This window comes from Hemitrygon akajei, chromosome 20 (assembly GCF_048418815.1).
Source record: "Hemitrygon akajei chromosome 20, sHemAka1.3, whole genome shotgun sequence".
Taxonomy (NCBI): Eukaryota; Metazoa; Chordata; class Chondrichthyes; order Myliobatiformes; family Dasyatidae; genus Hemitrygon; species Hemitrygon akajei.
In genome coordinates, this window is record NC_133143.1 from 22,504,169 (window position 1) to 22,518,052 (window position 13,884).

The 13,884-nt window shown below is 37.2% G+C and overlaps 2 protein-coding genes across 2 annotated transcripts in view; one reads left to right on the forward strand and one right to left on the reverse strand.

Moving 5' to 3' along the window:
* Nucleotides 1-5,575, forward strand: part of kdm1b (lysine demethylase 1B) — a 79,885-nt gene extending 74,310 nt beyond the window's left edge. The window contains exons 20-21 of the mRNA XM_073024010.1: nucleotides 2,659-2,811; nucleotides 3,848-5,575. Of these exons, the coding sequence (XP_072880111.1) occupies nucleotides 2,659-2,811; nucleotides 3,848-3,931 (237 nt within the window). The 3' untranslated portion in view covers nucleotides 3,932-5,575. The remainder of the gene's footprint in view (nucleotides 1-2,658; nucleotides 2,812-3,847) is intronic.
* Nucleotides 5,576-5,885: 310 nt separating this feature from the next.
* Nucleotides 5,886-13,884, reverse strand: part of dek (DEK proto-oncogene) — a 35,442-nt gene continuing 27,443 nt past the window's right edge. Inside the window, exons 8-11 of the mRNA XM_073024011.1 lie at nucleotides 11,302-11,443; nucleotides 9,188-9,336; nucleotides 6,708-6,776; nucleotides 5,886-6,204 (exon numbers count right to left, since the gene is read on the reverse strand). Coding sequence (XP_072880112.1) covers nucleotides 6,193-6,204; nucleotides 6,708-6,776; nucleotides 9,188-9,336; nucleotides 11,302-11,443 — 372 coding nt within the window. The 3' untranslated portion in view covers nucleotides 5,886-6,192. The remainder of the gene's footprint in view (nucleotides 6,205-6,707; nucleotides 6,777-9,187; nucleotides 9,337-11,301; nucleotides 11,444-13,884) is intronic.

Below are 13,884 nucleotides of genomic sequence, written 5' to 3' on the forward strand. Positions count from 1 at the left end.
GATAAACCATGTAATTACAGGTCAGTTAATTTGACATTAATTCTCGCTAAATTATTGAAGTCCAATTTTAGTGTAAATTCTTATTTATAAAGGCACAGATTAATCATGGAAAGTCAGTTTTGAAAGGATAATGGAGGCAGAACTCATCAGAACTGTGAATAGAGAAAGTTAGATATCTGATAGTACTTGTAGCAGTTAACAATGGGGTAAGATAGAGGGATTTTAAAACTTTTGATAATTTTATAATGTAGATCTCAGCTAGTATAGATTAGCAAACATAAGTGATGAATGATGAGAACTGTGTACAAATTAGTATTTAATTGGTTTAGTATGGGGTTATGAGTAAATCAACTTTGCAGCCTTTATCCAAGAATGGAGCTTGAATGTTGCAGAGCCAGTAAGATACATAAAAATTGCTGCGATTTTGATTCCTGTCTTCCCCTTCCCCCACCACACTCTGCAGTCCCCTCTCCCTCAGATCCCACTGTCAACTCCTAGACCTTCAGAGGCTCCATCTTCCTCTTATCCTACCCCTCCCCCCTCTGATCCCAGCTCTCATCTGTGCCGGGTCTTTACCATCCCCTCTGAGGCAGAGTGCTCTGTCCTCAGTAAGGGCCTCACCTTTGTCCCCCTTTGCCCACAACTCAGCGAGTTCCACATATGCCATGACGCTGAACTCTTCTGCCGGCTCTGTCTTCGAGCCTACTTCTTCGGCAAGGGCTCTCCCACCCCCACCGATGACCCTTTCTCCCGTCTTCAACCCTCCTCCTCTTCATGGACTTCTGGTTTTCTGCCTGCTCTGGATCTCTTTATTGCTAACTGACGACGGGACATCACCTGTCTCGCCTTCACCACACCTTGTTCCAATTCCAACCTTACTCCTTCCGAACGCTCTGTTCTCCACTCCCTCCGCACCAATCCCAACCTCACTATAAAACCCACTGATAAGAAGGGCGCTGTTGTAGTCTGGCATACTTTGCCAAGGCACAGCGACAACTCGCTGATACTTCCTATTTACCCCTCGATCATGATCCCATTAAGGAGCACCAGGCCACTGTCCCCCACACCATCACCAGCCTTATCAGCTCTGGGGATCTCCCATCCCCTGCCACCAACCTCATGGTTCCCACACCCCACACTTACCGTTTCTACCTCCTACCCAAGATCCACAAACCTGCCTGTCCAGGTAGACCCATTGTCTCAGCCTGCTCCTGCCCCACCAATCTCATTTCTGCATACCTTAACACTGTTTTATTCCCCCCTTGTTCTATCCCTTCCCACCTATGTTCGTGACACTTCTCACGCTTTGAATTTTTTCAATGATTTTATGTTCCCTGGCCCTCACGCCTTATTTTCACCATGGACATCCAGTCCCTATATACCTCCATCCCCCACCGGGAAGGTCTCAAAACTTTTTTTTGGATTCCAGACCTAACCAGTTCCCCTCTACCACCACTCTTCTCCGTCTAGCGGAATTAGTCCTTACTCTCAATAATTTCTTCTTTGGCTCCTCCCACTTCCTCCAAACCAAGGGTGTAGCCATGGGCACCAGCATGGGTCCCAGTTATACCTGTCTCTTTGTTGGCTTTACGGAACAGTCCATGTTCCAAGTGTATATGGGTATCTATCCCCCTCTTTTCCTTTGTTACACCAACGACTGCATTGGTGCTGCCTCCTGCACGCATGCTGAGCTCGTTGACTTCATTAACTTTGCCTCCAACTTTCAACCTGCCCTCAAATTTACCTGGTCCATTTCCGACACCTCCCTCCCCTTTCTTTATCTTTCTGTCTCCATCTCTGGAGACGGCCTATCTACTGATATCTACTATAAGCCTACTGACTCACAGCTACCTGGACTATTCCTCTTCCCACCCAGTCTCTTGCAAAAATGCCACCCCCTTCTCACAATTCCTCCGTCTCCGCCACATCTGCTCTCAGGATGAGGCTTTTTATTCCAGGATGAAGTTTTTAAACAAAGGGGGTTTCCCTTCCTCCACCATCAACTCTGCTCTCACCCCATCTGCCCGCCACCCCACTCGGGATAGGGTTCTCCTTGTCCTCACCAGCCTCCGAGTCCAATTTGATTGCAGTAAGGTCAGAAGAGAGCTGAGTGTTTAAATATAAAATAATGCATTTCTCACAGGGGGAGGAGAGCGAGTTTGTAAATCTGGTGGGAGCAAATGACATTGGGATTGGCAAGGGTGGAACTCTATGCAAGGGGTATGGGACAGGTAGCAGAGGAGTGGTGAAGCGGGTGGTGATATGGGTGTAGGGACACAAAGCAAGGTTATTTGATTCCAAACAATTGGCATATTGATTTTAGAATGTCTCTCTGGTGCTTCCCACTCCCTCCCTTTTCCCAACCATGATTCCTCCCTCCCTGCCTCTTGAACACTTAGTCCAGAATATAGACACATATTAGATTCAGGTTATCATCACTGTTTCTTCCCACAATCCAATGTCTTATTGTTAGGTTAACTGGCTACTGTAAGGTATTCTTGACATGTTAATGGCAAAATTAATCAAATAGGAGTGAATTGATGTCTAGAAGAAAGAACGAATTGCCAAGGGAAGTGGGATGAATTCAGTTGTTCCCTTGGATGTCACATAGGTGTAATGTTGCAAGAATATACAAGTATTAATTTTATTTATTGATAGGAAGTTCCAGATCCAATCAGATACTTTGTTACACAGTGGAATAAGGACCCTTGGACACAGATGGCTTACAGCTTTATAAAGGCAGGGGGAAGTGGTGAAGCTTATGATATAATTGCTGAAGATATACAGGGAAAAGTTTTTTTTGCTGGTGAGGTAAGTAGATACAACATGGATTTTTTTTTTAAATCTAAGATTGCTCTGAGAAAGAAATGGCTTATTGATCATTACAAATTGATTCATGAAAGATGTTAAATAAATCAGCTGACTCATTTTTATGGACCCTTGTGCTTTATTATTTGTCAAGATAAACCCCACGTGCTTAATATCAAAAATGATCAGTTCAGATGATCAAGGACATTTTTAAAAAATGTATAACAGACACTAGTTTTAAGCTAACAAAATGTGTCTCCCAAGGAACCTCTATATTACTAACTGTTAATTAACTATAAAATTCAAATAATTAATATACAAAACCTATGTAATATGTTAACCAGGCAAAGATGCTGAAAATTAGACTTTGTATTGAGTCTATCAGTCAGCCATGTTAATGTATTCTGTAACATAAAATTGTCCTTTAAGAAGCATTCTTACAGGCCTCCAGTAAATAATAAAAGATACAGACTAATTGACAGATAACCAGCCAGCTGAACCATTAAGCAACAGGGCTGTGAGTTAATTCCACCTAACAACTTTTTAAAATATCTCAACTTGCATATTGTATTGATATTATAATTAACCAAAATATTTGGATTGTCCTCTCCCTGATTATACTTCCTGTATAACCATTATTCTTCAAATGCCAGCATTTAGAGCAACAAATAATTTTGTTTTAAAGCCATGCGGAAATGAAGTATACCCCTTAAGATAGAGCAAGGTGTATTCACATTTTAAACTGTATAAAGATGCAACCAACAGATTCAGTATATCACTAAGAAATTCTCAAGAAATCAAAACCAAGAATTTAATGGAAAATTAGTTTCAATAATCCTTAATGTTTGTACAATCTTCAGATGCTGCTTTATCTAGTTACTAGTTTTGTTTTTGACTATTTCAAATGATGTTCAGAAATATGCCAGTGGCTATATGAAAGGCCTAAATGCAAGATATACTGATTGTTTTTTTTGTGACCATTTTGCTGTGTTAACTAGAATATTAATTGAAATCCTAATTTACTTTTCTTTTAAAACAGGCAACAAATCGGCACTTTCCACAAACTGTTACAGGGGCATACCTCAGTGGAGTCAGAGAAGCTAGTAAAATTGCTGCATTGTAAATGACGACGTATATGACTGAATGAAAAATGCTGTATATATGGAAGGTACTGCTCTTTAAAAAAAATTGCTGCTGAATTCTGTAATGGTAGTTCTCTGCTTCAAATTCAAGAATGAAAATTTGCAAATATTTAAAAATTGATTAAAACTTGTTTATATACCAGAGTACAAAAATTGGTTGAACTTTCAGCAACTATTCATGTTACAAATAAAGGCAATAAACCTGTAACTTGGAGCCTTTTAATAAAAAGTTGTGAAACATAAGTGTAAGTTCTACAAAGTGCAAAAAAGCAGTTAAATACTGAACAGCTTTCACAACACAATATTAAGGTTGCATGACAAAAAAGCCACCTATGATTTTGCAGAACCAATCAGTTCCTTTATATTGGTAAATTTAATACTGGATTCTAACCACCTATCAATAGTTGTTGCAAGTAGTGACCAAGGAATTTGAAACTGTATCAAAGATTGTATTTTAGTTTTGAAAGAAATTTATTTCTATCCTTCTAGTGTCAATGAGTTGTTTGAAAGCAATCCTGTTAGTTGTTTGGAAGAAACTCTGCATTTATAGCCAGAGCTATAATTACCTCAGTCAAGTGTACAAGATAGCTGTTTTTTTTCTGCCAGATTAAATTTTATTAGCAATGCACAAAATTCTGGAGGTACTTTTGTCAGTCAGCATCTATGGAGAAGCATAAACAGTTGATGTTTTCAGCTAAGACCTTGATGAAGGGTCTTGCCCCAGAACGCCAACTGTTTATTCCTTTCCATAGCTGTTGCCTGACCCTCTGACTTCCTCCAGCATTTTGTGTGTTACTCTGGCTTTCCAGCATCTCATATTCCTGAATAATCATTAATATCCAAGTTTTAGAACAGGAAAATCAAAGTATACTTGCATTTTCTTCAGTTGAAAATCCAAATTGACTGTTAAACTAAATGTTGGTTTGAAAATGTGCAAATAACACTGCCTTTTAATTCTCGTCAACCTGAGTGCTATTAAAATGACAGTTCTTTCACTGCCTAAACTAAATCCTTTTGATCCTATTTATAGTAATTTTCAATTTTTTTTTAAAAGCCTGTATATATTGATGTAAATGTTTCATTTTGTTAGAACTGCCTCCTTTGTGTCTGCTTTCTGCAAATAGAAAAAAAAAGTACTGCTAGAATTAATTTGAGCTGAGCTAGAATGCCAGTTTGCCTTTGGGGTAATTTAAACAATCAATCTCAGGTACTGCATTTTTAGCCTTCCTTATTCCACAAATTACTTTATTAGAAACTTGTCTGTAAATTTCTCATTACCTTGCAAACTTGTTTTTCAGCAGCCTGATCCAAAATTTAAGTTAGCATGACTGTAATACACTGTATGCAAATTAGGATTGTTTTAGTTCAGGCATTGCATTATACTAACAGCTTGCCTAAAGTTTGATTTCCAATGCAAATTCATACCTCTGTTCTAAAGTTGTTTGAAATGATGAATATCAAAAATAGATAGTAAGATTACTTTCTCCCTTCATCAGTTAAAATTAACTGTTCTGAACAGGTATAATGATCAAATGAGTTTGCAACAAGATGGATGCTCTTTCTATTCAGAAAGATTTTTTTGTAAGCTGGTCATACTCCCAATTTATAAAGAATTTTAAAAAGTCTGAACTGTCTCCTTGCACTTTTATTTAATCTTCAAGCAGGGGCATGTTAATAGTCAAAACAGGTTCTACAAAGAACTGAATTATGAATGTACATATTCTGCATCACTAATAAAACCACCCCTCTTACAAAATTAAAACTGCAGCTTTGCCTTGAGAACATTTAAATACAGAAGAACAAATCAAAGATTAAAAATTAAATTGCTTTAACAGTACATGCAACTGTGATCCACTTTCAAGCTCAGGAAGAGCAGCTACTTTTCCAATTATTCAGCTGAATTTGAGCTACTAAGAAAAAAATGCTTAACCATAATCAAGTTATCGGGTAATTTATTCACAACTCATCAAATTTACAGTTCATAAACAGGTTTAAAAAACTAGTATACTACTAGAAAATTTAACAGATAAAAGTTCAAGTCTTAAAAGGCAGAACTATAGCTAAAGAAGCCAAATCTAGTTTGAAGGATAGTCGATTGGTATTGGCATAAGATAATCTACATCAATCCCCACTCAAGCATTCTTATTTGTGCTGGTGTTCATTCATTCTCACAATCGATAGGGAATATGGTATCAACACCATCTTAACATCACTTTGCCGATTTCTTTGAACCAGGACCACTTCATGAAATACACTGAAAAGTAAAATTTAGAATATTACTTAAGGCATCAATTTCATCACTGAATAGTGGCAAAGGCGTGTATGTCTGCAAATAGGAAATGCTTAGTCGTATTCAAAATAATGTCAATTCACTCTCCTATATTCACAAACTTTGAATGTTCAAATTATTTGACCCTTAAAAAGTCCCCAATTGCATTAAAAGCATTCAATTACATCCTCTCTAGAGGGCTCTAATTTATAGTAGTTAAATAATCCAATTAATTAAGCATTTCTTATGTTAGCACTTACATATTAATCAGAAAATCTGAATCAAATGGTGACTCTGGACATATCCTTTTATCATACAAGTCAAAAACCTGAAATGTTAGGTTTTCTCAAACATTTTTTAAAATTGATTTCCAGTATTAATGATATTTTGAATCCAGATCATCCCTAATCACTTTGTTAACATCTTTCTCCCTACACAACAGCTTTAAAACAAATCAAAGTTAAGTACTTAGAACAATGAATACCTACCGCTTTCACAGTGTTCTTGACAAAATCTTTTTTGTCTGAGAGGTCATATTCTGGATAGACAGCAAATACCTAAAGTAAAGTGGAAATTCATTTAATGATTAAAAAAATTAGAAACATCATAGGATGTTCATTTTACAAACACTGAGTCTCTTATGCATGATCATAGTGCCTACCCAGATTGATCTCATATGACCCAAGGAACAACCAAGTTGAATGCAGTTAATAACAAGTAAGAGTTCCTTGTTAAATCTAGATATTACAAGAACAGGTGTAGGCCACTTTCCCCTCAAACATTCTCTGCCACTTAAACAAATTATGATTGAGTTACTGCATTCCAATTTATATATCAATTACTCAACTTTGCCTTAAGGGATAGTGGAAGAAGTCTGAAATATTTTAAGGGTCAAAATTTACCTTGCCCATTTTAAATAAGCTTCTTTCACATGAACACATACATACACACACACACACACACACACCTAACATTGTACATTATCTAATCAACTAGATTCAACAAGCAGCCTTGCGGCAATGCACTTTATAACTAAAGCACAACCTCCCTACTCTTCAATTCCTTAGGAATGAGAATGCCATTTTCCTAATTTGTTATTTACAGCACAAAACAGGCCCTACCCGTCTAGCAACTTACCCATATAGCACTAGCCTAATCACTGGACCTACTAACAGGTACACCTTTGGATTGTGGGAGGCACTCATGGGAAGGACATACAAACTTCTTACGGTGCCAGAATGGACTTAGAAATCTTCTCCAGAATCTAATCTTTCCCTCCTACATGGTTCAAAGCCCTGTTTTTCTTACAGCCATGTGCCAATTTAAGTGTTAGACACCATCCTGAGACAGAGAAGCAGTTTCAGCGACAGGTTGCTATCGATGCAATGCTCCTCAGACAGGATGAAGAGATCAATACTCCCCAATGCCATTCGGCTTTACAATACAACCACCAGGAGTAAGATATGTTAAAGTGCTGGGGTTAGGACTCAATGTATTTAAGTAAACTACTTAAGAACTTTTTAAAAGCTATTATTAATGCTTTTTGAGAGGGTGATTTTAGATGCATATCATATTTTTACTGAGAAGTATTGTATGTAATTAGTTTTGCTACAATAAGTGTATGGGACATTGGAAAAAATGTTGAATTTCCCCATGGGGATGAATAAAGTATCTATCTATCTATCACTGTTTAAAAATAAACCTCTGATATCTCCCCCAAAATATCCTCTGGCACTGGCATTGCTACCCTGGAAGAAAGGTGCTGGCCATTCACTCTACCTACACTCCTCATAATCGTATACACCTCTATCAGGTTGCCTTTCACCCTCTTTTAGCCCAAAGAGAAAAGCCCCATCAATTTTTTTCTCATTGGACAAATTCTCCAATTCAGAGGTTTTGCACCCTCTCTAAAGCTTCCACATCCTTTCTATAATGAGGTGATCAGAGCTGAACACAACATTCCTAAATGTGGTCTAACTTAAATGTTTTATATAGAGCTGCATCATTACCTCATGGCTCCTGAACTGAATTCCCCGACTAATGAAGGCCAGCACACCACACATCTTAATCACCCTATCAACTTGTGCAGCAACTTTGAGGGATCCATGAATATAGACCCCACGATCCCACTGTTCCTCCACACCACCCAGAATCCTGTCATTATCCTTCTACACCTTCAAGTTTGATCTTTCAAACTTTACAACTCATTTGTTAATCTTGAGCAAGTTTAGCAAGCCTGCCTTTGATATTTTAGTCCATTTATAGAAAATGCAAAAAGCAGAGGTGCCAGCACTAAACCCTATAGTACACGGTTAAATATTTCCAACTAGACAAAAATCTCATTTCTGCCTGCTGTTTCTTGGTCAGCTAGTCTTCCATCAACGTTTATACTAAGAATTTTTATTTTTCACAATTACATTCAATATAGCACCTGAGTAAACACCACTAGAAATTCTTAATACTCAGCAGCACATCCATATCCCATACTTTCATTCATGACACTTTGTTTTCTTAATGAAACCCAATAAAATGTGGGCAAGATTGTTCTCCAACCTGTCATAAGCTCAATAGGCCAAAATGGTCATTTTATGTTTTAATAAATATAGAATATGTTGCATTTTCCCAATTAAATTGACTTTTTCTTAAGGGAATTTTGGAAGATTAAAACCAAAGAATTAACTTTCTCACTAGCCACTTACTTTACTACCCTAGAATCAACTCCACCAGGACCTTAAAAACACCACATCTTCAACAATTTGTTCAGTACCTATGTCCTGGTCACTGTAATTTTCCTGATTTCCTCCCACCCCCTTCCAATTTCCGATGTTACTAGCCTGAAATTCCTACTGTTTTGTTATAACTGTAAAGAACATTTCAATCTTTAATCCTCAAATAAACATTTTTGCAATAACAAACTGAAAAATTCAGATATTTCAAATAAATTGCATATTAATAAAGCAAATTCCACCTTTTTGCAAATTTGTTTCATTGTGACTTCTTCCAAGTTTGCATCAGCCAACAAGTTCATGACAGTTTTCTTTATTTCTTCATCTGTAGGTGGTTTCTTCAGTTTCTTAATCAATGGTTCATCATCAGAACCATCCTCTGATTCACTTTCTGAGAAAGTGACAAAATGCAATATAAAGTTTCAAACAAGTCTCTAAACAGTAATAAAATTTAGATAAAAAATACATACTGCACTTGCTATTCCACATCTTTCAGCATTGGGCAAAATTAACAATATAAAATTTCAAGCAAGGTGTGGGATGAGCCGGTCACAGTTTATGACTGATTAACCAGCAGAACTTTTAGTATTTAAGTACAAACCATACTCCAGATGGAAAATATACTTACAGGGAGAGAAAATAAACACCAGATCAACCAAAAATTCATTTGAGGACAGTGGAAATAATCAAAACAGCTCCTTTAGAATGTCAATCACTTACTTCATACCAAGATCATTTGCAACACTCACCAGCTGAGATTTACTAACTCCACCCCCTTTTTTTAAAATTATAATAGCAAACTGAGATTTGTCATTCTAACTGTACAACTGACCACTGAAAAGCCCTGATCAATTCAAAGGATTTCTTCAGCAAGCCATCTGCTCTAAATAAAAATGTTATGCCAAGAATTATGCAGCCTGAGTTGGATTTCTAATATACAGTATATTCAAGCGGATGACTCCAATGGTAATGAAGTTAAGACAGCACAATAGTTTGTTGAGTACACAAACTTGGTGTTCAATTTCTATATGCAAAGGTACTTCAGATAGCACAATACCAAAAAGATTGCTCCACAAAAGATTAAAGGAAAGGAATGGAATAAGTTAACTCCATTCCATGTCAGAAACATTTGTTAATGAATATAGATCATGAATTTTATTAAGACCATAAGACATAGGAGCAAAATTAGGCCATTTGGCCCATTGAGCCAGTTCCACAATTCGATCATGACTGATTTATTATCCCCCCCCGCCCAACCCCATTCTCTCCAGAAGGTGTGACACCCTTACTAATCAAAAATTTATCAATCTCTGTTTTAATCTCAGTGACTTGGCCTCCACAGCTGTCTGATGCAATAAATTCCATAAATTATAGGATTTACATCAGTGGAAGATATTTTCTACTGAGTGCACTAAGTGTTTCATTTCCTGATCCAGTGGGATTACTGGTGAAGTTTATGATCCCAATGTTGGCCAGATAGTACTAATTCTTACCAAAGGGGCATTCCAGAAAATTTACACCATAATTGGCTTCTAAAATGCAACATTATTCAAATGTATATAATTTTAAAAAAGCGACCAATGAGATCAGCAAAGCAGTTAATTTCAACAGCTTTTGTTTTCAACTTTGGAAACAACATCTTTGGGTAGAGCACAATAATACCTTAAATCCTTATTTAAAAATGATAATCCCACAATAATGCTGTAATTCGTACAACATTAAAAAGGGCAATAAATCTTTATTCCCCTACCATGTTAGTTTTTGTTAAAATGCAACTTAAGAAAACTACTCGCTTACTCATGCCTGGCTTCTCAGTTAAAGCTACCTTTACAATGCCACTTCCCGAATTTAAATTACATTAAATTGGAATTAAGTGGTCCAACAAATTACAGTATTGTTTTTTGAAATTATAAGTAATCCTCAGAGATGAAAAACCAGTCATCTGCAAACATACTGGGCAGTTTCATTTCAGTTCTTAGTGGAAGCACTGCTTATCATTAAGTAAACAAATTCCCAAGTAAAATTACACAATTGCTATGAACTTTTCTGCATCTAAACTGCCATTAGCCTGGTTTTAACACTGAGCGCAAATGAGAAAGAATTGTTTAGGTCCTGTATTAAGTCTTATCACTTTTAGAAAAAAATGGACAGTTAAAAAGAAAAATCAATAATGCACTTTTATAAAAAAAACTACAGATTTTACCCAAGTAATTTATACTTATTTTGATGATGTGAATAAAATAAGGGTATTTCTCCCCCCCCCCCCAAAAAGCCAACCAATATTTACTCTTCAAACATCCTATAACTGTTAATTGGTCATTTGTCACTTCCACAAAATGGTAACTGAGGTACTAACCCTTCTTGGCAAGAGCTGCAGTTTTCTTTGCAGTGCTACTGTCTGCCTTTTTCACATTTGTTATTTTAGTATTTTGTCCCTTCTTGCCTTTAGACACTGCTTTTGTTGTGGCCTTCTCTTTTTTAGTTCCTTTCTTTGGTGGCTGGAAAATAAAAGATTTTTCAATGCACTCTTAAAGCATTGAGTGCCATTCTGCAATACGCTTTAGGGTTTCTATTAAATAATTTCCAAAAACTGCACAATGCCATGGAAATCTTATCCTGATGAAAAAAAAGCAACCATTGTTCAAAATAAACTTAATTATAGAAACCTGCAAAAATATTATAAATATAATCAACATTGCAGAAAAAATTCATTTCTCCAATAAACCAGATGTACACTTCAAACACAATAGACTGCAGAATGCAATGCAATTCAAATACTGTATTAATATATTCCTCATGTAACAATTATGAACCTAGGTCACTCACTAATTGTTCTAGCTGTTTTGTAGGCATCAAAATGACAGGAAAAATAAGTAATAGCATGCAAATGAGGTTGGATTGGAAGGAGATGGATGGAAAGCAGGTTGGGGTCTCCAGAAGGGGATGGAGGATGTGTGGGTTAAAAATGTGGAAGATTAAATAAGGACATATGTTTTGTAGACATCTGTGTCAAATAGACTACATTTGTACAGTATGAGAGTAGAATATAAAGTTTATGCATGGGTATATACACAAGAGCATGCAAAATATGACTGAGTGGTAGTTAGCAAGCTGCAGCCATTCCATTAAAATAATTCACGCTTCGGCTTCTTCTATATTGTGTTAGGAAGTCATCCTTGGCTCTGAACAACTGCTTAAGACAATAAAAAAAATAAGAAATTTAACTATCTATTCCCAAATATATACTTAACAATTTGAGTTTTCCTTCCGCTAACTTGTGCAAAAATCATTTTATGTAAAATCATTTATATAACTTTGCAATACTGAATATTTGTTAAGATTAACATCTGTAAGTGCACTCCCAGATCTTGATTTATTAATATTCCAGATTTGCTTTCTATATTGTTCATCATTGTCACCTACTGTTCAGTACATTGTTTGCTAGTATAGTTTTATACACCTTAATCTTTACTTCAAATTTTTAATGACTTTCATACAGCACCAGATTTATCTAACTGCTTCAATTACCTAATCATGGCCCAATGTTCTCAATTGAAAAACTTCAAGGACTGAAGAATTACCAACATTTAGTAAAAAAAAACAGGCTCAACTATTAATCAAAAGAAAATAAAAACTGCAGAGAATTCAGTTTTTTTTTACCCACAATGAAATGTATTAAATGGACTCACATCAATATGTCACTACTTGGATTTAATATTTAAATTTTCATTTCTGTGCATAACCGATACCATAACATTAACCTGTACTGTAGAATCAAAATCTTCAGAGCATTTCTTCTCTTATGTTTATATATTTGAAATCCCTTGATTAATGAATGAGGAACAGTACACCCAGATACCTTTTCAGTTGGTGAATCATTAACTGTCAGATATAAATACCAAGGAGCTTAAAATAATTTTGATGCTACAAATGTAGCAACAAGAACCTAATCAGTTATTATATAGCTCATCAAAATTACCAGGACAGAGATTCAGAATTATGTAGTGCATACCAAACAAAAATTGAAACAGCAGGTAATACATCTTCAAATCTAATCTGAATTCTGTTTGCATTCTTCAGTCAAATTTGCAAAAGCACACAAGACGGTTCATGACTTCATAGTTCAAAATCCCCATGAAACTGTAGCTAGAATTAGCAAACAAAATTGACAAAAATACAAAAAAGCTCAGGACCCTGACAGAAGGAAACTTTGTTCATATGTGCTTTTATTATGCAGCTTCTTACTCTTAAATAGTAAACCCTAGTTCTAGACTCTCTAGTAAAGGAAATGCCCTCTCAAGCTCAATCGACATTCTGTAGCGGTGTGCTACACGCAGCGCTAAAATAACGACACGGAGTCAGTAAACTGTAATTAAAGATGATTTTCTTCAAACTTCACAGCCTTGCTTTAAAGCCTCCCTCATCTCGCCCTCCCCGGGCGCGGATGCTCTAAGGGACACGTACTCACAAACCCCCGCAGGCTTTTTCCCTTTGTTGCGGACCTGGCCTTTGTGCCTGTACGCTGGCTATTTGTGAGCCGGTTCGAGTGCGCTAGGAAGTGGGTCGCCACATAACCCCCCCCCAGAACCGACGATATACCCCCCAGTGTCCACAGTCTGGGCCGGACCCTGTTTGGGAGGTCGGCCTCTGCGCCGCGGTGCCGGAAACTCGACCGGTTGCGCCAGGTCCACATGGGCCGGTTTGAGTCGGTCCACCATGCAAACCTCCTCTCTCCCCCCCAACGTCCAGCACAAACGTGGACCCGTTGTTCCTGAGCACCGTGAACGGCCCCTCGTAGAGCCGTTGCAGCGGTGACCGATGCCCGTCCCGTCGTACAAGCACAAACTTACAGTTCTGCAGGTCTTTGGGTACGCAGGTCGGGTTCTGCCCATGCTGCGAAGTGGGTATGGGGGCCAGGTCACCGAGCCTCTCGCGTAGT